Here is a 22,435-nt window from a genome sequence, read left to right on the forward strand (position 1 = left end):
TTTTGCGTAGATATTCGATCTTACAGTCGCGTGGATCTTATGGATCCGGTCTGACTAACTTGTAGGTCATTGTTGAAGTTTGACCAGGAATGTTTGAAGGAATGTTCGAGCAATCGTCGAAAGAGAAAAATATGCGACGAACAAACGCTCGAAAAAAAAAAACCGGATACGCCGTTAATTGATGAGAATGCAGGTATCCGTTTCAAAAAGCGCGCCGATTCGGTCCCCCGATGCACCTGCAGCCGAATGGCTGCGGGACCACTACGCTTCTACTACGTTCTCACAGCTCGCTTGCCAATGAAAAGAGGGGGGGGGGACAAGCGTCTCTGGGCCCTGTTGTACGAGCGAGCGTGGATCGGACTTCATGCGTGCGCGCTCAGTTGGCGTTGAGATGCGTAGTGTGGTGTAGTGTTTTCGTGTTCTGTGCACACACACGCGTTTTGTGCGTGTGTCTCTGGTGTGCGTGAGTGCGTGTATCCCGATCGTAATCTATCTATCGTAATTCGGTTTTTTTCGCGATCGAGATCGATGTGACAGTGCGATTCTCACGTCGGAAGATCATCGTGTGCCTTCATCCAGGCGCCTGGTTTTTCATCCAGGGAAAATGCATCGAATTGGTTATACGTATACATAACGGAATCGTGTGTACGAATCTATTTTGCGTATTTTATTTTTGTTGTTGTGTTGAATGCGTTGCACGATGCATTGCAGGTCACCCCTCTAATACGTTATCGCATTATCGATAAGCTCACAGAGCAACATGTGTGTACGAAGATCTTCTCGCGTGTTCTTATCTCGTTTTAGTTTTTTAAACAGATACGAAAACTCCGATAGAGACGCGTGTATTACTTGTTATGTCGGAAGCTATTGCGAAATTAAAGTAGCTTATGTAAGTTTTAGTATAATATATGTATATTAGTGATAAGATAACGAATTACGTTGCAAGTAAAATTCTCTTCTTCGAGCGACTTTCATCCATTGCGCGATACTTTATTATTGATAGTCCGCGCTAATCCTAAGAACTATGTGACATGTTACGGCAGCAATAATTTTTCTTTTGCTGATCGCGATAGTAGATTTAATTGCAACAACAGCTCGTTTGTAAAATAAACAACAGTTATGTCAAATTGTAATTTTAATTTACAAGAAAAATTCTATTATAAACGTTTCATTTTTTTTTTTACGTGATTACTTTACGTGCTTTGTATAAGTGGCTTTTAATTTATTTCCGATGATTGATGCTTTTTAATTGATTTAAAAAAAAATTTCAAGCTTGAAGAAATTCGAAGAGATCAAGAAAGTGAATATTTCTCGAGATATGCGGTGGCAATTTTTAACAACTGTCTTCCCCCCTACATCTCGATTTAATTCAATGTACGATTCAATGCAAGACGACGATTCGTGGTACTTCCGAGATGGAAAGCGTTTATATATATTCAGTTTTCACTTGAACGGCGCATCACACGGGTTTGATGTGTGCGGCCCGCGAGATCCCGCGCGCGCGCGTTACATTAGACACCGCGGTGTGCGCGATTCGTCTCGCTTGGATATCGCGATCCTCTCTCTAAGTATGCCGCATTTCTCTCCGCGTTACCCTTACAACACGGTAACCTCTTTCGTTCCTTGAGAAAAGATAGATAGTTCGCGCGCGAGGATATATCGAGAGTGCGAACTATAATGGAAAATTTTATATATTCGTTCACGTAGAAAATTCTTTACCGCAAAAGATCGAACGGCGCGGCGTCTTCCGCGTCCTTCTCGTAATTTCACTTTTTTGTTCTTTGATAAAAAAAAAAAAAAAAAAGGACACTTTTCGTGTTACTATTGATTGTAAACATAAAGAGACGCCACTTGAGAATAGATAAATTATTTTGAAGTAGCTCTAGAGACGAATATTTCAAAAAACAGACCTACGGATGAATGCAGGCCACGACCCGTAGCAAACATTCTCATTGTTACGTTTTTGTAAAGAAATTCTTTCCCCCTGTGGGTTTGGTGAAGAAAAACCTTGTAAAGGTATTTTCTACGTAAAATAGTTTTGAAAAAGAAATTTCCTCGTACATGGAACCTTTTTGGAAGAAACAAATTTGCACACGGAAACGAATACTCGCGCGCAATATTTATCGCGTTTTCACGTTTCGTATCGTAACGTACAATCGATACGTAAAATTGACGGTACTTGTTGCGCGTGTTTCGCAAATAAAACCTCTCAACAGGTTTCTTTTGACATTTTGCGCCACACGCGTCTATTAATTATTGCCGATACAAACGTCGCATCAAACGCGACGTTTTTTTCTTTCTCTATCCACCTCCCGTTCTCTCGGATAATAAAGAAACTTTTCGTCTAAGTTCACGTTTATCGCACGCTCTTGAATGCGCTATGTGCCGTGTATGGCAGAGAAACAGACACACACGGAATCCTCTAGTCGTCGTCATTTCTAGTTCCTAGTTGCGGAGAGTTTTGTGCGGTCGCCCGACTGCGCGTCGCGCATTCCCCGACATCGTCGCCCCGTGTTGTCGTCTCATCACGCGCTATTCTTCTTCGTTTTTCTCTTTTTTTCGTTTCTCCGTACATACACACATCACTCCCTCAATCCCTGAAGAAATCTCAAACGTCGCACCCGTATATAGTTACTGACACCCTATATATGGTGTAGTTTGAAGATACGTGTATCTCTCGATCTTTTTTGGATGTAGGCGTTCCGAGAGACTACCATTTTGCGGTAGTTATCTCTCTTCTTCCTAAGAAAGATTTTGTTTTCATTTACTTTGTAATTGGGCCTACTTTCGGAACCGCCAAAAAAGGAACCTGCAAGTATAAACCTGACGTTACGGCGGATCCTTTTTTTCTCAACAGAGTCTCGAAGCTATAATGTATATAATATATATATATAGTATATATATATATATATACTTATTTATATAAAATTACAAAATCATTTAATCTGTATACATACATGCACATTACGTATGTGTATAATCGTGATATCGTCACTCTAATTGTACGTTTAATTTTGCTCGTAGAACACACAAATCGCTGCGGGAAGCTTGACGAAGCGGAAAATCCAAAGCGTTCGCTCTGTGAAATGCAATTCGATTCGTTTCCTGCCTATTCTTTCTTTTCTTGTCACTATTCCGCCTCCCGTTATCAATCAATCAATGATTAGTAAAAGTTTGTATCACCCCACGGTAAAAAAAAGACTATGTAAACAGACGAGCGCTGGTAACTTGTAAAAACGTGATAGATTATCTTCGATAGCAAGATGCTATCGAAGTTATTAAAATCGATAAAAATTGTTGGTGAAATAATCACACTATGTGAAATAAAAAACGATAAAAAGAGTAGATACGTATAATAACTATAACATTGAAATTGTTAATCACAATCGAATGACAAAAAAGGGGAGATATATGGGTGTATGTTTTGGTTATAAATATATTATTATATATTACATATGTATTTATTTATCAGTATATAAATGTAAATTATACTAAATATAAACAATATTTTAATTTTGTGTAATATATATATATATATATATTTATATATTATAAAAAATATATATAAATATACATGTATCTAAATATACATACATATATATTATATAAATAATTAATCAGCGCTTGTGAAATAGTCCTAGCTCCTATTCTGCGGATTAATTTGAATTCTCGAGCACGAATTTTGTCGTTGCGCGCCGGTGAGAATTTATAAAAGAGATTACGTGAATACAGAATAATAAAAAAAAAAAAAAAAAAGAAATTCGGCAAAAAAGAAGCAGCAGCTTTGAAAAGATGTGGCACAAAGTCGACGCTGATCCTTGCGGGACACATTGTATCAAAAAGTAAGACGTAAGGGGGAAGAGCCGGATAAATACCGCAAACGATGTGTGTGTGTGTGTCGTTTCTTTTATAAGCTCTCGGGGTTCGAATACATCTAAAATTCACGGCTCCCCCCGTCGTTCGACTTCGCGATTTTATGGTGCCCGGCAATCTATTTCGCTTTTTGTGTGGAAAAAAAAATGGGCAGAGAAGAGTTTTTGGAATATTTTTCTAGAAATGTGTGAATTGCGCGGGGGAGGGGGAGAGTTTTTGTCATTAATATAAATTAAGAAACTGTCGCGTTACATTATCGAGGCGCTGACGGCCGATTGACATCGGGGATCGCTGACAAACACCCAAAAGCGTGATACTCGCGCGATTCATGAACTTGGCACGAGAGACGGTATAGACTGAGGGCACGCGTGGGAGTTCCGTTAATCCACAGGACTCGTCGAGCGGCAGGAGCATTGGCGCAGTCGACCGTAAACTGCAATTATTATTCTCGGGATCTTCTCGCGAAACAATATCCGGTAGCAAGAACACACACACACACAACACTCTTTCTCTTTTTCTTTCTTTCTTCCTTTTGTGCGCACTGTGCGAAATTTTTACAGCTGTGTGTGCGTACAATCCTTTTATTCCAGAAAATGTTAATTTTTTTTTTTCCCGGAAGCTTTTTCTATTGTTTAATTCAAATCAGAGTATTTTAATGAGATATTAGAAGGCGAATGAGATAAGTGATTTATTTTACTTTGAATTAGTTATAAATGTTGGTTTAATAATAAAATTAACATAAATTTATTACGTAAATATGTTCTTTAATATTGTATACACATTTCGTAACATCGGCTTTCTTCTTTAAGAAATATCTAGCTGTCGTAACTTCAAAATAATTCGCCAATTCCAGATCCTACGCTACTGGACCCAAGGGTCTGGCCCGGATCCTGCAATCTCTTGTGAAGAGCGATATATACGAGTTCGCCTTTTATCGACATTTTTCCCTTGCGAGAACGAACAGAGTTCGAATTTCTTTAACACTCGGTCGAGTTACGTGTGTTTCTTCGAATATCTAAATTCGAAATCGATACCGACATCAATCATTAGTCTTCTTCAGCAGACTAATCAACCGGTCGAGTGTGCGTAAACCTGCGGCGGGGAATCCCGCTCGTGTTTTTCGCGAGAACTGCTCTATTTTAAACGCGATTTTATGTGAGCCAGTTAGAAGAAGAGACACGTCGACGACGACAACGACGACGACGACGACGTTTAAGGCGGTCAGTTAATGCTGGATATTAAGAGAAGAGACAAAAGGCGAAACAACAGCGCGACTTTTAATAAGCGAGACCGCGGGATTGGCTGGACAGTTGCCTTCAATCAAGTCCCGGGGTCTCTTCGTCTCCGTATCATCTATGCCTCCTGAGGCCTTTGGCCGTGCGCTCACACACACACTTATCGTGGCGTATCTATGCGTATCTGGCCCGTAACTTAAACCCACACCGCGAGTGAATCATTATCATAACACTATTTATTATCCACGTCCGTATCTTCGTTCCGATTCTGTCTTACGTCTACCTTGTTGTGTGATGAAGTGAATTTTTTTTCCATTCGATGAACTTTTGCCGCAAAAGTGTGTCGCGAAATAAATAAACTCAGTCTCAACGTGAGGGTTTCACGCGTGCGAAAGAAACGCGAATAGAACGAGGTTGTTTTTAAATCATGTTAAGTTCACGTGATGTGCGTGAAGCATGCACTGAATTTGCATTTAACGAGTGTACGTGCGGCACAGACGCAGTTTGTTGTTTAACATATATAGTAGTCGCAGTTCGTCGGTGACGCGCATTCCGATTTTTTTGCATTCCATTCCGTTGAAATCAATAATCGTTTTAATTTCCCAATCGGCCTTGGCTGAAGAATTTCAAATTCTCGAAGGCGGAAAAGAAAAAAAAAGAATAATAATACACGCAAGCGTTGCAATGTCGTCAAGTTAAGTCATCGATCAATCGAACGGACGCTTTCCTGGAAACGTAAAATATAATCGTTAATCGTCATCGCGATTGCGTCACGGTAGCAAACTCGTCATGCAAATTTCGCGCATTGAAATTTAATGACCGATGCGTATATATTGTCTTGAGGGAGATTATTGTGACCGCTTGTACGAAGTACGTGGAGCGATTGATAAGTGTTCGACGCATAGATAGCGAGAATAGTATCGCATCGCTGCTGTTGTTGACGAAGTTTCGTTCTTCGGGGAGAAAACAAATTGTAAAGCCATTTATCGATAACTTTGTTGTTGAAAATTTTCTTCTCACCGAGTCGATTTTTCAGATTCGAAAACAGGTGAAAATCGTCACGTCTGACGAACAAGGCGAACTTAAGAAGCAATTTAAAGAAGCAATTTAACTCGTAAATTTCGGCCATTGCAACAATTGAAGCGGCACATTGTCAAGGATCATTGAGATCGTACTACTTCTCGGCGAATTGTCACACAAACACTACGTGCGATAGTGAGCCAGCAATTTGACATTTGTTATTCCGAAATATGAAATTTATCAACAGTAGCAATATTGGCTGTCGCGCTACGCATCGTTTCGAACACTTAACAATTGCCTCACGAGATAAATAATCTCTCAGAAAATATTAGAATACTTAAATTTTATTGCATTTTTGTTAGATATTAGAATATTTGGATTTTTTTATTGTATCTGTGCGTTTTAGATATTTGATGCGCAAACTGTACACGGAAAAAAAAAATTGCTAGAATTGCAAGAAAAATTAGTTGCATTACATGGCCATAAAAAATTGGCTTAGTCTATTGAGATTTTTGTTTTTTGCCAACAAACTGTTTTGTTGATAAAACCAAAATTCAGTAGACTCAACAAATTTTTTTGCCGACCGTGTAACAGCAAATCATTTTTTTTTTTTTTTTTTTATCCGTGTAAATATTAAGAATCTTTTCAAACAGTAAATTATTCTTTCTCTGTAAAAAATGAATTTTCTATGTATATCTTGATGCGGTTGCCGTTATGTGGATGTTTACTTTGCATCAATTAAGTATAATCAATATAATTAGGCGGAAGAAGCAACATGTGAGGGGATAACGAAGGGGACACGCGCGAGTGATAAAACGTTGCTTGATGTACATATTTGATTGTGTGTTTTACTTTTTGGAATAGTGTTTTTGTTTGCTTTGTGGCGGATCGTTTAATGTCACGATTGTTTCGATTACAGTTGAAGAAGCGAAGAGGCGTGACTTTTCGATATGTCAATCAAGAAATTGAAAAAACAAGACGATACGAATAGCGGAGAATAGCGAGTTTCTTCACACGGATTTCGATTTGATAAATTCCGATCTGCTTAGAGCGCTGAAACCGAGAGAGAGAAAAAGAAAGAGAGATCGCGCGTCGCCTTGTCTATTTGTCGTTTTCTTGCCGCTTCGTAGCAACACACACACACATACACAGTGATAGCCGTATCTTGGCGTTTGATGGCGAAGCACGCCCCATGATTTATGAAGGCTGTTTTACTTTACGGGGTCTTGTGGAACAACGTCATCTCTTCTCTCATCGAGTTATGTAACGTTATAGAGTCGCGATTCCCGCGACGTATGTGTGTACGCTGTAATTATCTATAGAGCTCGAACGTAACGCGAAATCGTGCGTTAATAACACGCTCCTCCGCGCGTCTAACCCGCTCTATTTATTATCGATAATGAGTTGTGATAAAATTTCGCGATACACTCGCGAGATTGTTGATATAAATAGAAACAAAAAAAAAAAAAAAAATACATAGAGGGGAAGCGCATAACTATTATGTATGTATTGAAATATTAATTTCAATATTACGTCGTGACGTGTGTAAGAGAACTAATGAGACGTGACAAAAACGTAGGAAGAAAACAGTAGTATTGCAACGAGACGATGCGTGATGTATCCAAAAGATAGGTATTAATATTTATAAGACTGTCAGAGAAAGAGAGAGAATTGGCAAAAAAAAAAAAAGAAAGAAAGAGAAATGTATAGTTACGTGTTAGAAAGCGAATGCACCTGTGTCATGCGTGCGTGTGTGCACGCGTACGCGAAGACAAAGCCTTGTCGCGACCGTGGACGTCATCTTGCAGAAGAGAAGCACGAGGGGGAGGAAACTTCCTTCGAGCAAGCGTGTACGTGCCCGACTCTTTTATCTGTCTCTTTAACAACCGCCATCTTCCACTCGCTTTGCACTTCGCCCTTTTCCTCCGTTGTTCGTATTTTTGTCCCTTTATTTTCCCGTGGAAAGGAAACTCTTCGCGTGTATGCGCTCGCGAGAGAGAGAGGAGATATAAGTACATGGCATTTACGATTGCTAGCTATTAAAGTGAAGCGTAAAATCTTAGAAGGCGAAACGAGTTGCGCGTCGAGATAAGGAAGAAAAAAAAACAGAGAGAGAAAAGAAGAAAGAGAAGGGTGATGGCTTGATAACCGCTAATCGGACCGCGAAAAGTCGGACGATGGAACTTTTTTTTTTTTTTTTATACGCGAGCGACTTTTGCACACACGAATTGCATAATTGTTTGCAACATCGATATGTAAAACATATATAGGCATTCAATTGGGCTCGTAGGAGCGTGTAATAATACTTGCGCGCGCGCAGAGTGTGTGTGTGTGTAAGATTCCTTTCTCACAATTGAGTTTTAAACATGTGATTTACATTGTAAATCAAGGTGTTAAGTCACACACGACATGTGTATAATATTTCAGGGATTATATATTTCTAAATGTAATATTTTTCCTGTTTTCACGCGTTCCGATTTTTGTTCCGTGACACGGTCGGTTTCGCAATAGCGATCACGAAGAGAGCTCTCTTTTGCTCGTGGCACTCGAGCCGTGTCGACCTCGACAGGCGTTTTCCGACGAGGAGGAAGCCTTTACATCATCCGCGGGACATTTCGCGTCCGGTCGACAATTTTTTTTTTATTTTCGACGATATTCTTTTGCCGTGACGACTGAGAAAATCGCACTTTTTGGAAATAAACGATGAAATCAAGTAAAATATAATCAATGTTTTACGAATGTTAGTTTTATGTTGTCGCTTGGTGTGCGATTATTTCCTTTTTTAACTGTAATGATTTTATTTTTTAATCAACGACCGATTTATAACACCGCATTGCTATCGCGTGGGTCTCAGAGACCCGGTCTGACCAACTCGCAAGTCAATTTTGAAGTCTGACCACGAAGAGTTAACAACTCAGCACAGCAATGTTATATAAGAAGGCGATGGCACGGAAAGCCGGAGATTCCAGGTTCGACTCCTGGCCGAGAAGTTTTTTTCGCAATATTTTAAAAATTAGTTAGGGGGTATCCGGGGTCTCTCATATGTGAGATGCAAATCCAGCATCCCGTATGAATTTTAAGAATTGAGATTTTAATTCAAAAAAATACTCACTTGTAAAAATTTACAAGTTGAATTCGTTACTTGTGTATATATATATATACACACGTACAGTTTCCGCTCAACATCCTGGGAACGGCTCGTAAGGCCTTATATATTTCTTGGTATTAATTTCACGAGCCTTAAGTCATAATTGTGTATAAGAAAAATTTTATTTAGCTTAAAAGAAATATATTTTCTTCTCCGCAATTGGCTTCGCTTATAGAAAGTTTTTCTTTCGAACGTTTCTTACGACTGTTAAATCTCAATTAAATTAATATACGTAGGAAATAAATACACAAATTGCAATTAAACATATCTAATTATCTACATGCGGTCTACGCATGAGAGATATTACTGAATTTTAAATTTCAGACTTGCGAGCATAGTATCGATTAACATTTCCGCATTGCGTAGCTTTCTAGTTGCGACTCTAATCTCTGAATATCCGTGTGCTATCGTGTGCAATAATAATTATCGTTCGGTGCATGTTTAAAATATTTCAAAGCCAATTCGCCTGCAAACACACGTGGCATAGTATCAGCGTTCGCTCGCTTCCTCACCGGATGGTTTTAATTATCATCACGAGCGCTCACAGCTCGAGATGTTGTGCCAGAAGACTTTAATATCGCTCTGTAATTCATCACTCGTGATTAGTCACTATACGCGCTACATGATTCCGGGTCGATCTAGGTCATCATCAGTTCTTAATATAACGTCTGACTTAAGCCTGAAACGTATATATTTTTCTCTCGGCTAATAGCAAATTTATAATTCTTTAACGCACAATTGTCTTCTTCTATTTTTTTTGTTAACATTTCGCGTATCTGTGCGAAAAATTCAGTTGACGTAAAATTTTTACGCGCGAAATGAATGGCGCGAACACGCGATATTCCGATGATCGTTCTGTTGATGTTTGATCGGCTAGAACTCCGATTTGCTCGGGGCAGCAGGAAAACGGTTGCGTCATCAGCTCTCGAAACCCAATTGCGTTATCAATGCTGCTGTTACGCGACAGCTGCTGTTCTGCTAAACTCTGTAAGCTCCTCTCGCACATGTGATCTCCTTGAAACAGGAGCACGTAGTGCTCCAGTATTAGTTGATACTTCAAAGCGGTAACATCGATTGTCTATCGATTGTGTAATCTTTCGTTTTAACTTTATTAAATTCATTTTCAAGACAGCCGAAATAAACATAAAAATTATGAGAAAGTCGAAGAAGAAGGGACTTTTTATGTGAAGATCACAGGAGAAGAAAACTTGATAAGAAAATGCTTATATCTCGGCATCTATCTAAGAATTTCCTTCTTTCGTTTTGGACAATTAAAATATCTATTTTAACTACCGAATAAACGAAAATAAAAAAAAAATGGACTTATCAAGTTCTTTTCCTGGTGGTCTTTATACACATGACGAAGTATGTAATGGGGAAGATATCTAGTAAATTTTTTGTCACTTTTTTTCAAACTTTTACACAAAAGTAAAAAAAATGCAAATGCGAAAACGTATCAGAGGGACTAACCTCGCTCCTGATTGCGATGACTTCTTGCATTGTGTCTAGAAAACGCGAGTCCAAAGTAATTAATGAATTATTCATAACACAGGAATGTATCCCGCTTGCAGAAATGAAGGTTGTTTCGCTACAGTGGAAGACTATGTGATTTTTACCATCTTACGTTCTGTGTAATTGTTCAGATTTTCATGCGAGAATGTGCTTCAAGAAGTTTCGCGGAATCTCGAGGACTCCATTTGCGACGGATTTGCTGCGACGAACAAATGTGTATATGTGACATATGTGTGACGTATGACGAAACCCGCGATGACGATATTTATCTCGAAAATTATCATAAAATGTGAGTGGAATTGCATTTAAAAAAGAGACACTGATAAAACGGAAATTGAAGAAGAACGGTCTCGCACCGCTTAAGTGCGAGATATTAAACGAAAGCCGCGCGATGTAACGCAGCAAAATGTGATATTACGCGCTCGTTGCTAAAAAAAAAAAAAAAAAGAAGAAGAAGAAGAAAAAAGATAAATACATTTGCTCCCTGAATATAAAAAACAAAATGAGAAAAAATGAAGAGAAAATAACTTGAGAGAGTAGTAATCTCCGTTATTTTCTTCTCGCGACACGCGTGCGTCTTCGAAACGTGTTCATTATACGTATCTCCCGACACCTGTCGTAGGGATGATATCGGCGGAAACACGTTAAAAAACCAAAAAAACAAAAAAAAAAAACAAAAACAAAAAAACAAAAATGGACTTGAACGTGTGTTCACGCCGCGTTCATGACGGATACGCGACAATACGATCGCGCGGCCGGCCGCGTGCCGTCTACCGCTCCGACTCCGAGGAGTTGCTGAAGGAGACAGGTGGCCCGTACGCCGTGCCGTGCCTCTCAAATTTCCAAGTAGTCGCGGAAGACGCGCGGCAGGTGCCCAGATGGGCCGATATCGGCCGGAACCTGGCATTCGTCGAGAATTACGGCACTCTACGTGTCGCCAGGTCACGAGAGCTCGATGAACCGCGTAGGATAACGCTGAAGACGTTTTCCAGGCGGGATAAACTCAGCCCCGCCCCCGGCACGAAACACGTTTCGCAGAACGATGATCTTCAGCGTTTAAAGGAGAACAATGACAAAAACTGCAACGGGCACAAGAAGACTCGGCAGGCTGACATCAATTTCTGCAATCATTACGGATGGAGATCTGAAAGCTGCGCTCGTTACGGCTGCGATCAGCGGGTTTACGATACCGTGCCGTTGGAGGACGATCCGGCAACGTTCAAATCCATTTCCGTCGTTGACAGAACAACTCGGAAGAACGATTTCGCCGATATCGATAACAATCGATGCGACGTGTCGAAACAACTCGTAGAAGATGATGAGAATCTCAACAATTGTCTTAAGACTGAATCGAAAAACAATTACATTTCTAATAACGACAGTTCTTATTTATCATCGTTAAAAACTGATAAGAAAACGAGTTCCAAAGATTTGAAAAATGACCTCGTTAAGAGCTCGAAGAGCGCTACTATTTTCAAAATCTCCAAAAGTCAACAACCCGTTTATGCGGTTCCGCAAGTTTCCTCCAAACTCAAGCGCGAGCGTCGATTAACCGCGGTCGACGGAAACTACGTTCCGAGCGGAGATCTCTATCGCACCACGGCTAAGTACATCGAGGACATCAATCGAAATCTCGCGGAGATTGACAAGAGACATTACCAGGGCGTGAACAAAGAGAGTTCCGGGACTTACGGAGTGATCAATAAAATCGCCAAAGGTGAATTGTTGTTGCAAAGTCTATGCGGTTATGTCAGGAAGAGAGACATGGCGCCGATGCCGCCTATCACGACTGACATAGACGACGTCATTGAAGAAAAGAGCGAAAAAGAAATCAAGAAAGATGCCACGTACTTTCGCAGACCCAATTCCAAGGGTAGACTTCCGCCCAAGATTCTGCCGAGATCCTCGTCCATCGAGAACACATCCAGACACTCGACGGGATCCACCACCGCCTCCTCGAGCAAGTCTACCGAGTCTTTATACGCGATCAGCGAGTCCCTGACGGAGTTGCCAAAACTCGGTGATCCTCAGAAACACGTTCCACCGTGGAATAAAACGTTTCACGGGTGTGAATCGCAAAGAAACAATTCGCAGGAACAAACAAAGTCCGATATCAATGAGGACGTGATGAAGAGAATTAAATCGGTCAGTTCGATATCCAAAGACTCGTTGTCGTCCTCGACAGACGATGACATTTCCATTCCGAGAAATCGATTGTCGATCACCAGTGCGATTCGCAGGAATCGCTCTCGAGTCGATCAGACAAAGAAACCGTTGTTGAAGAAGGAACGAATGTCCAACGACGTATCGGAGAAGATATCTGATAAGTTGGAGCATGTGCGATCTTTAGAAACTCGATTGAAGGACCGTCAGTACGACACACTGCCCCCGAGAAGACTTAGAATCTCGTCGAAACCGCTTCACAAATCTAGCGAAGACGTGCTGGACAGAGAAAGTGTTATTTCTCGCGCGAACTCCATGCCGCAAAGATCCCGTTCAAGGAACAACAACGTCAGCCCTGAACAAAATACCGACGAAGACCTAGCGACAGTTCTACGAGGTCCTGTTTACAATATGGATGCTACCGAAGTGATTCTTAAAGGACATTTGGAACGATCGTCTGGTTTACAACTGCAAGACTTCTCTAAGACCAGACACAACTCCTTGAGTACCAAAGAATCGTGCGACAAGATCCATTCTACCAGTTTCGCCACTTTGCCGAGAAGAAGCAGTCTCACGAAGGATCAGCCTGACCCGGTCAGAAGATTTTCCGGCAACGGACCGATCTTGGAACCGTTGTACGAACACGCAGTCAGTGATCCCGTGAGACCACGGAATAATCAAAACGTGATACCTTGGTGGGAACTAGCCACCAGAAAGTATAGACATCGCAGCTGCCCGTCCTTGCAGGTAAATCGGATTAGAATTGGTGATTGATGTGAGATTGCGTCATGTAGGAAGTGTTTATTGTTCGTTTTATTTATTCGAGAACGGCGAGAAAAGGGTCTCGACTACCCACGATTATCTGAGATTTCGTGAATAAAACTTGCACAATGCTTACGCAACCGTCTAACATCAGAAGACTGTTGACTAATCAGTGAATTTTTTATTTCTCTATCCTATATATATATTTCATTCTTGTGCAATTCATTCTCTCTCGAGTGAGACTTTCAGCAACAGCTGATTAAAGCATTGATTTTAGCCGACATTACGTTACAGACATATGCCGTACTTTCTCCGATTCGGAACATCCAATAAATTCTCGCGATACAAACATTTCGTGCGTATTTTGTCGTCTCGTATAAAATCTTTTGATTTTATCTCATTTTTTTTTAATTCTTGCATATTTTTTTTCATATTTTATTTAATTCGCGCGCGCCAGAGGAACACACACAGAGCCGAGGGATATGTTTGAGTCATAATAGATGTTTGTTTTTTTTTCTCAAAGAGATTTCTCGAAGCGAGACAGTTAGAGAAACTCCAGTTTTACCGAAGAAATCTGAATCACGTTGAATCTTGACGAGTTTTCACGATATAACTCCTAGTTCTTTTTTTTTTTTTTGTTTTACTGCCAGATTGAAATATTCGAAAGGTCTACGTGCCACACGTGGCGAAAGAATGTGAAACCATTACTACGGGACTTGCGACAAGCTATCTCGTTCCTAGGGGTACATTTTCCTTTTCTCCGTGAAAAAGATTTATGCGTTTCAAGGGTGTACCTTCAACGGGAATCTCGTATGTAAACACGTGTCTTTTTCTTCTGTAGATTCTCTCGTGTCTCTTTCGAGGTCTCCAAAAGAATATTTTACATTAATATCCGCATTTCTGCTGCAACGTTTATTTTATAATTTTTATTTTTGTTTACAATTTTTATTTCTACACAAGTACAAGATGCAAACATATTATCAGCTCTGTGTGTGTGTATGTTCCTCTGGCGCGCGCGAATTAAATAAAAGATAAAAAAATATGCAAAAGTTAAAAAATGAAATAAAATCAAAAGATTTCACACGAGACGAAACTGTGATTATTGATGCAAGAAAGTTGCTTTTTGTTTCAGTTTAAAGAGAAAGCGAGTTTTTTTCTTATATCGGTTGAATTTTCGATTGATTTATTAAATATGACGCAAAAATAATATATCTTGTGAGATAATAAGAAAATGTTTTAGAAAGAAATTTGTTTTGTATATATTATATATATAGTAAACTATATCTTATATAGAGAAAATAAGACATAAGAGACTTATATAAACGTAATATGAAACATAAGAATGCAATTTGAAAAAAATCCTTGACATTGAGTTCTCGTGACGTTAATTATTACGTATTATTGCTTTGCCATCCTTTCTGCCGAGAGAGTAATTATACCGAGAAGGTACACACCGGGGTGATGGGAACAACGGGGATAACGTACATTGTAAACCTGGTATAATCCTTGAAGCGTTACGACTCGAGGTAACCGGGCTAGCTCTTCTCATGCTGCCGAAGTGAGAAATTTGATAATAAAACACCACAGGTTGCGTTTCTGCTTGACGAATTCGAGATAAAAAAAAAAAAAAAAAAAAAAAACGCATTCTGCGCAAAACGATCCCACAGTCTGAGAACTTTTTGTACAAACGTTCTCGGACTTAGCAGTTTTTGACAAAAAATCATTGTTGGTTTAATTATTTTTAAATATTATTGCAACAAATATAAGAGAAATTTTATAAATTAAACAATCGGTTTTTGCAAACTATGCATTTTGTACGTATGTAAAATTGCTTTCGTAATTTTTATTATCTCACGATGTATTTATTTTGAGTTTACACATGTATCAAGTTCATGTACATATAGTGAGACACTGCAAAATGATTATAAATCTTTATCCAAAGTGTAATATAAAAAATGTAAGTGTACAGAATTAATTTATCAATACTTATACAAGCTGCAAATAATATTTGAAAGTATCTATAGCAAGAAGCTGTTGAGCTACGCGGACCTTGACTTATCGCATCAACGACCTTCTAGGTCTTCTGACTATATCTTAAAGAGGGTATACATTTTTGTGACTATTTCATGTACAAAAAAAAAAAAAACCTGTTTCTCTGCTTTAGGTATTTCCTTTCTTATCTCTTTCTTCTTTCTTTTTTTTTTTACTATTCACACAAGATCACGATAAATACAATTAAGAAGTTTGAAAGAGAGATGATAATTGGGGATTTAAAATGTCAGCCGACCTGTTTGCTGCTTGCGGTGCGTTCTCGTCAAGATGCACCACAACACACTCGCTCGTTGTTTTTCCTAGAGAACAAGGCACGTCACTGTGTGCCGCGCTCGGTGCATTTCGCTCTTCAGCACGTGCGTTTTTGCCGCAGGCTTCCGGTCCAGTTTTTAGCGTCGTCCAGCCTCGGCTTGGCCGACACTCGGTTAAGACTCGATACACAATAAAGCGTGAAACCAAGACTTCTTTCAATGAGAGAGAGAGAGAGAGAGAGAGAGAAAGAGAGGAAACTTTTCTTCATTATCTATTAAGAAAACTTAACGTCGCGGAAACAAAGATATTACGTGTACTAAAAAACTGAAATTATGGCTGTTGCAAACAGCGAAACGAAATACTACTCCTTTTTTTGTGTCAAGAAGTTAATATCCATCAAAACTATGAAAATTACAAAGATTATATCCCGAGCGTACCTCGGATTGCGAATTTAAAAAAAAAAAAAACATTACATAAAAATGCTATTATTCTTAAGAATTTATTTTAAAAGGATTACTTGTGAGCACACAATATTTTTGTAAATATATTATTTATAAAAACATATGTACGCGCGTATAATATATATTTGCATTATTTATATTATTATATGTACGCGCGTGTGGCAACAACGTATAGTGTTAAAAATCGCGTGGTTTTTTTTAATTTCAGGCACACGTAGTCTCAGCTTTCGAGCAATCGTTGTCCAACATGACTCAAAGACTTCAACAACTCACAGCTACGGCTGAGAAAAAGGTACAAATGATTGAAAACTACACATTCAAATACAGAGATTTAATCATTTATCTGACTGATGTAAAAAAGACTTTTTAAAATTTTCATGTGTTGTATACTTTTGGATTTCATTGAGAGCTATAATAAAACTTACAAATACACTTGTGTGTCACATCGAGAATTTCGTCAAAAAAAAAAAAACAAATTTCTTAGGATTCCGAACTTCAAGAACTACGAGAGACAATCGAGAGGCTGCGCAAGCAGAGTGCTGAGGCCGGATTAAACAACGGTCCGGCCAATGGTCGGCGACATACCTTAGGCGATTCCGAATCCGCTACTACCGGTTGCACCGGCAGCAGCAGTAATCATCATCAGGGCGCGTCGATGGCTAGACAGTTGTCTGCGGACAGTGTAACGTCCTTGAATTCACTGAGCAGCGCTTGCTCGGCCAGCAGCAGTCATCACAAGAAAAAAGGCTGGCTGCGCAGCTCTTTTTCCAAGGCGTTCTCGAGATCGCGCAAGAACCGGCACGGCTCGGTATCCGATGCTGAGGATTGCAAGGATAGTCCCGGTGGCGACATGAGTGCTCCCAACAGTCCCAGACTCCCAACCGCGTCCAAACACGAGTCCGCGAGGGTTCAAGCCGCGAGAAGCAACGGACAAAAATCTCCGGATCACGAAAATCCTCTGTCGGGAAGTAAGAGCAGCTCAGCTTTGTACAAAAAGGAAGATGAGGATGTGGACGAGTTGAAGAAGCAATTAAGGGAAAAAGATCTGGTGCTAACGGATATTAGATTAGAAGCGTTATCTTCTGCTCATCAACTAGAATCTTTAAAGGACACGGTCATCAAGATGAGAGTGAGTAGTCACTTAATATTAAATAAATTGTTTCTTTATCATTTCTTTACGTTGTGTTAACTTGCGTTTCTCTTTCAGTACGAAATGTTGAATCTAAAGCAGAACAACGAACGTCTGCAGCGACTGGTGACCTCCAAGTCGCTCACTTCTTCACAGTCTTCTCTACCAAGCGACCCAGATCGACGTTTCAGCATGACTGAGGTGGCGTCAAGTGTCGCGGCACTGTCGAACGGTGACATTAGCTCCACGGCCGATCAACTAGAAGATCTCAATGTCGCGGTCGAACACACTGTGGTATCGTCTAGTACGACAACTTCGGAACCAGTGCTTGAGCAAGACACTGACGGCAAGAGAATCAACGTTGCTGTTTACCTCGGCAGTGAACGTAACTTCAACTACAATTTAGTTACTGGCAGTTCCGCCGACGGTACCATGGGCGAACCGCCTCACTGTGTGATCGCCAACGTTTGTATCAGCAACAAAACCAGTTGGGACGCGCTGGATTCTACGGTGAGACGTTGCTTCAAAGAATATGTCTCCCGGGTCGATCCCGTAACAAATCTGGGTCTTGGTGTTGAATGCGTTGCTGCATATCATCTCGGCGAGGCTTCTAGGTTGGTTCTCGTTTTTGTTTTTATTATTTATAATAAAAGTACTACTATAAGTAGTATACATTTTGAAAAAAAAAACCTATTTTTGTATTCGAAATGATTCGAAACACGATATTTCGAAACTAGTGAAACATCATTTGGATACGCATACACACACACACAAGTCAAATCTAAAATAGATTTTTTTCAGTCTTTTACTTTTATTATACGATGATTTTACTTTGTACTCTATAGGTGCACCACCGACTCACAGCATCCTGAACTATTACCCTGTGGCTATTTAGTCGGCCACGTGAAGACTATTTACTTGGTGCTATCAGGCTACTCCTGGCTGGCGGTGGACACTCTAATACCTCGCTCCATTGTTCAGCGACTGATCTCCCTCTTAACGGAACATCGCAGAGTAATTTTGTGCGGTCCAAGCGGTACGGGGAAGAGTTACTTAGCTGGAAAATTGGCGCAATCTTTGGTAGATGCTGATAATGACACGAAGGACGCCGCTGCCATCGCGACTTTCAATGTCGATCACAAATCTAGCAAAGAATTGCGTCAATATCTCGCTCACATCGCCGAAAGATGCGCTTCGAACGCCGCCGAACTACCGAGAGTGATTATTCTGGAAAACCTTCAACACGCGGCATCCTTGGGTGAACTCTTCAGCGGACTTTTGGGAACCAAGCACTCCGTGTGTCCTGCTATCATTGGGACCATGAGCCAAGCCACTTGCAGCACTACGAATTTGCAACTGCATCATAATTTCAGGTAAACACATATTTAAAAGATTTTGAAAATTCTCAGTAAATATTAACTACTAAAACAATTAAATTTTTAATTTAATTTAATTAATATTTCTATTACACTTTTCTTATTTGCTTTATTTGTTTTAACTCGGATGGTCAAAAAAAGTATACTATATATTAGATGGGTACTCTGCGCAAATCACATGGAGCCAGTGAAGGGATTTCTAGGACGTTATCTGAGAAGAAAATTATTGGAGCACGAATTGCGCGAGTGTGCCGGGACGAGGAACGCGGAAATGGCGGCGGTGGTCGAGTGGTTGCCGCGTGTGTGGTTGCATCTGAATAAGTTCCTAGAAACTCACAGTAGCTCCGATGTCACTATAGGTAAAATATATAATACATGATTGGAAAAGATGTTTTGTTTCTAATTTATTAAGTTTACACAATAACTTTAAATGTAATTTTTTAAGTACTTTATATTATGTATAATAAATATAATAAATAAATATATATATGTATACATATGCGCATGTGTATTTGTATATAGGACCACGTCTTTTCTTGTCTTGTCCGATGGAAGTAGCCGGTTCTCAAGTGTGGTTTACTGACTTGTGGAATTACTCGGTGATACCTTATTTGGTTGAGGCAGTCAGGGAAGGATTGACACTGTACGGAAGACGCGTGAGCGGAGATGGCAACAGTGAACCTACATGGGAAGATCCAGCGCAGTTTATCACATCCAGTTATCCGTGGTTGTCGACGCACGCCGTGCACGGTGGCAGCGACGCTCTACTTCGTCTCAGACCTGAAGATGTCGGTTACGACGTTGTTTCCAGCGGACACACTTCCGGCGTAGGTGCTTCTAGTGTCAAAAGTCTCGGAAGTACTCACAGCGATACCGAGGGAGATCCTTTAGTGAGTATTTAAAATTATTGAAATATTGCGCATATATCGATATTTAAAATGTTCTCGATATTATTATTTATTTTTGCAGCTTAACATGTTGATGAGATTACAAGAAGCGGCCAATTACTCGAGTCCACATAGCAACGACAGTGATTCGGTAACGTCTATGGACTCGTCACACACTCGCCACTCGGAAGATTTAAGCAGCTCGACGTCTTCATCAAGAGGAGTGGAATCGGCACTTTGAATTAGTAAAAAATATGAACGACCTCTCATCGCCGAAAGATCAATACATATACTTGCATCACCCGCTCAATAAATTAAAGATACTCAATAATTAAAGATACTAAAAATTAAGCAAATTCGAAATCATTTCGATCGCCGAATTCAGGGAAGAGAAAGAGCGCGAAAATTATTATTACTGCGAGCGTAGTAATTATAAAACAAAATTATTCTTATCACAGAGAAACAAATTATCACAACGGAATATTTCTAAGATTAAAAATCGAAGAGAAGAAAAACTTTCTGGATTACCATTAAGCTACACATTACTTTCAGGTCAAAGTAAGATTTAAACATTGACGATAATTCTTATCGTTGCAATAAACATTGCATATTTAGGGCTCCTCTGAATAAAAAATGCAATAAAATGGAAATTAAAGTCACAAAAAAAGCACCGGTTATTAAACCGGTTTAGTTAAAACTGTGCGATATCAATTAAAGTTTTGTAACAAACTATAAGGAAAGATGCCTACTAAAAACTGGCCTAGATATGTAAAATTTTCATACGCGTTTAGCATCTATATAAGTGTGTGATATATATTATTGTTACATTAACGAAGAAAGCAGCAAAAACAAAAAAAAACCAACTTAATCGATGACTTCGAAAAATAAATGAATTGAGAGAAATTGACTAAGATACATAACACATGAACTAATAAAAAGTTTTATACGTTAAAAGACTAGAAAAACAACTTTAATTTTTTTTTCAACGAAACACATGCTAATGCTCAAGAAGATTAATTTTCTTTGGTAAACATCAATATTCTCCAGATAAAAAATTTGTTATTATGTTTTATTGCGTGATGTTGCAGTAAATAACTCAGAAATAATTGTGTGATTTCTTAGAAATATGGACAGAATGAGAATTTAGAATCGACCCCGTCAATTTCTTTTGGTTCTGCGAGTTTTTTGAGAAGCGTTACGCGTGCAATAAGCAGACGCGGTGCAATAATTTCCATGCTGCCCTATACAGATTCTATTTTGATGGGACACAGTTTTTATTCGCGATGAGACGCGGAATTGTAATTCAAACAAAAAAAAAAAAAAAAAAAAAAAAAAAACAAATCTCATCGTTTGATATATACAGTATTAATGACAAAGAACAGAAAAGAGAAAACGGTTTTGAGAGAGAACTGAGGAATCTTCAGAGAAAAACAAAGATTCTTCTTTCGTCCGACTATTTTTCAGGTAAAATTATCTAAAACGCAGACGGATCTCAAGAACGAATATTATGTAGACAGCTCTCGCTCGTATAGACAAAGAAAGAATACACGAGCGATCACGGTCTGTGTGCAGAGATAGTTTATTTATACATACTTTGCTACGAAATCTCTATTTAAGTAAAAGAAAAAAATGTCGATATATAATATATGTATATGTATACAAATAGTATGCATATGTATGTGTGTGTATGCACGCGCGTGAACACACACGTATATATTGCATACACACCTATACCTGAACGCAGGAAAGAAAGGAGAAGCGCGCGCGCAACACATATACACGCGTGTCGCGCTACATATATATATATTTATAAATATATATACATATTATACATATAAAAATGGAATTTCTAATTAGTTCGTAAGATACGTGAATAATTCTGGTCATGTAACGTTGTAAATATGAAGAAACACAAAGCGAGATAGATTATGCTAGACGCGCGAATTCGATTCAAAAAGTCTCTCACGTACACACAAATAAAACCCCCAATATCTCCTGCGACACTTTTACCTAAGAATGTTTTCTTAAATGTTCTTCGCATTTGAAATTAAGTTTTGTCTGTTAAATCTCGCAATTAGCGCGATAAAAGCTTAATTTCTTTGTTTCGGTTATATATGTATATGTATACGCATATACAGGGTGTCCCAGAATTGCCGTACAATCTCTCGTAAAAAAATGGTTCAGGACTTTTCGATTCAGTTTTATTCCTTCTACCTGCCTACGAGAGATTGTACGGCACTTATGGGACACCCTGTATATACATACATATATTAGACGCATATTTACATATATAATGAGAGAAATATATACATACACTTGTATAAAAACATCCGAAGGTTTTAAAAAGCAATAATTAGGTTTAAATATTACTAGAACAGATAATAAAAAAACGTTTTTAAAATTGTTATATTTTAGTTTTTTATTATTTTTTTTTTTTAGTAGCATTTTATTATATTATTTTCCCCGTAATATGACAAGTATTTTTCTTTTTTATTGGAAAAATGTCAACCAACGAAATGCTTATTAGTCATTTTGGTCATTTTTATTTTTCATTTAGGAGATAGG

General features: G+C 39.0%; 1 protein-coding gene across 5 annotated transcripts in view; it reads left to right on the plus strand.

The window, feature by feature from the left end:
• Positions 1-22,036, plus strand: part of LOC109852705 (protein sickie) — a 191,813-nt gene extending 169,777 nt beyond the window's left edge. For all 5 annotated transcript variants that reach the window (XM_020424121.1, XM_020424120.1, XM_020424123.1 and 2 more), the window contains 7 exons: positions 16,687-16,770; positions 16,963-17,607; positions 17,686-18,221; positions 18,453-18,980; positions 19,140-19,342; positions 19,506-19,873; positions 19,953-22,036. In XM_020424121.1, the coding sequence (XP_020279710.1) occupies positions 16,687-16,770; positions 16,963-17,607; positions 17,686-18,221; positions 18,453-18,980; positions 19,140-19,342; positions 19,506-19,873; positions 19,953-20,111 (2,523 nt within the window). In that variant the 3' untranslated portion in view covers positions 20,112-22,036. The remainder of the gene's footprint in view (positions 1-16,686; positions 16,771-16,962; positions 17,608-17,685; positions 18,222-18,452; positions 18,981-19,139; positions 19,343-19,505; positions 19,874-19,952) is intronic.
• Positions 22,037-22,435: the final 399 nt, after the last annotated feature.

This window comes from Pseudomyrmex gracilis, unplaced genomic scaffold (genome assembly GCF_002006095.1).
Source record: "Pseudomyrmex gracilis isolate BER0280 unplaced genomic scaffold, ASM200609v1 scaffold_33, whole genome shotgun sequence".
NCBI classification, from domain to species: Eukaryota; Metazoa; Arthropoda; class Insecta; order Hymenoptera; family Formicidae; genus Pseudomyrmex; species Pseudomyrmex gracilis.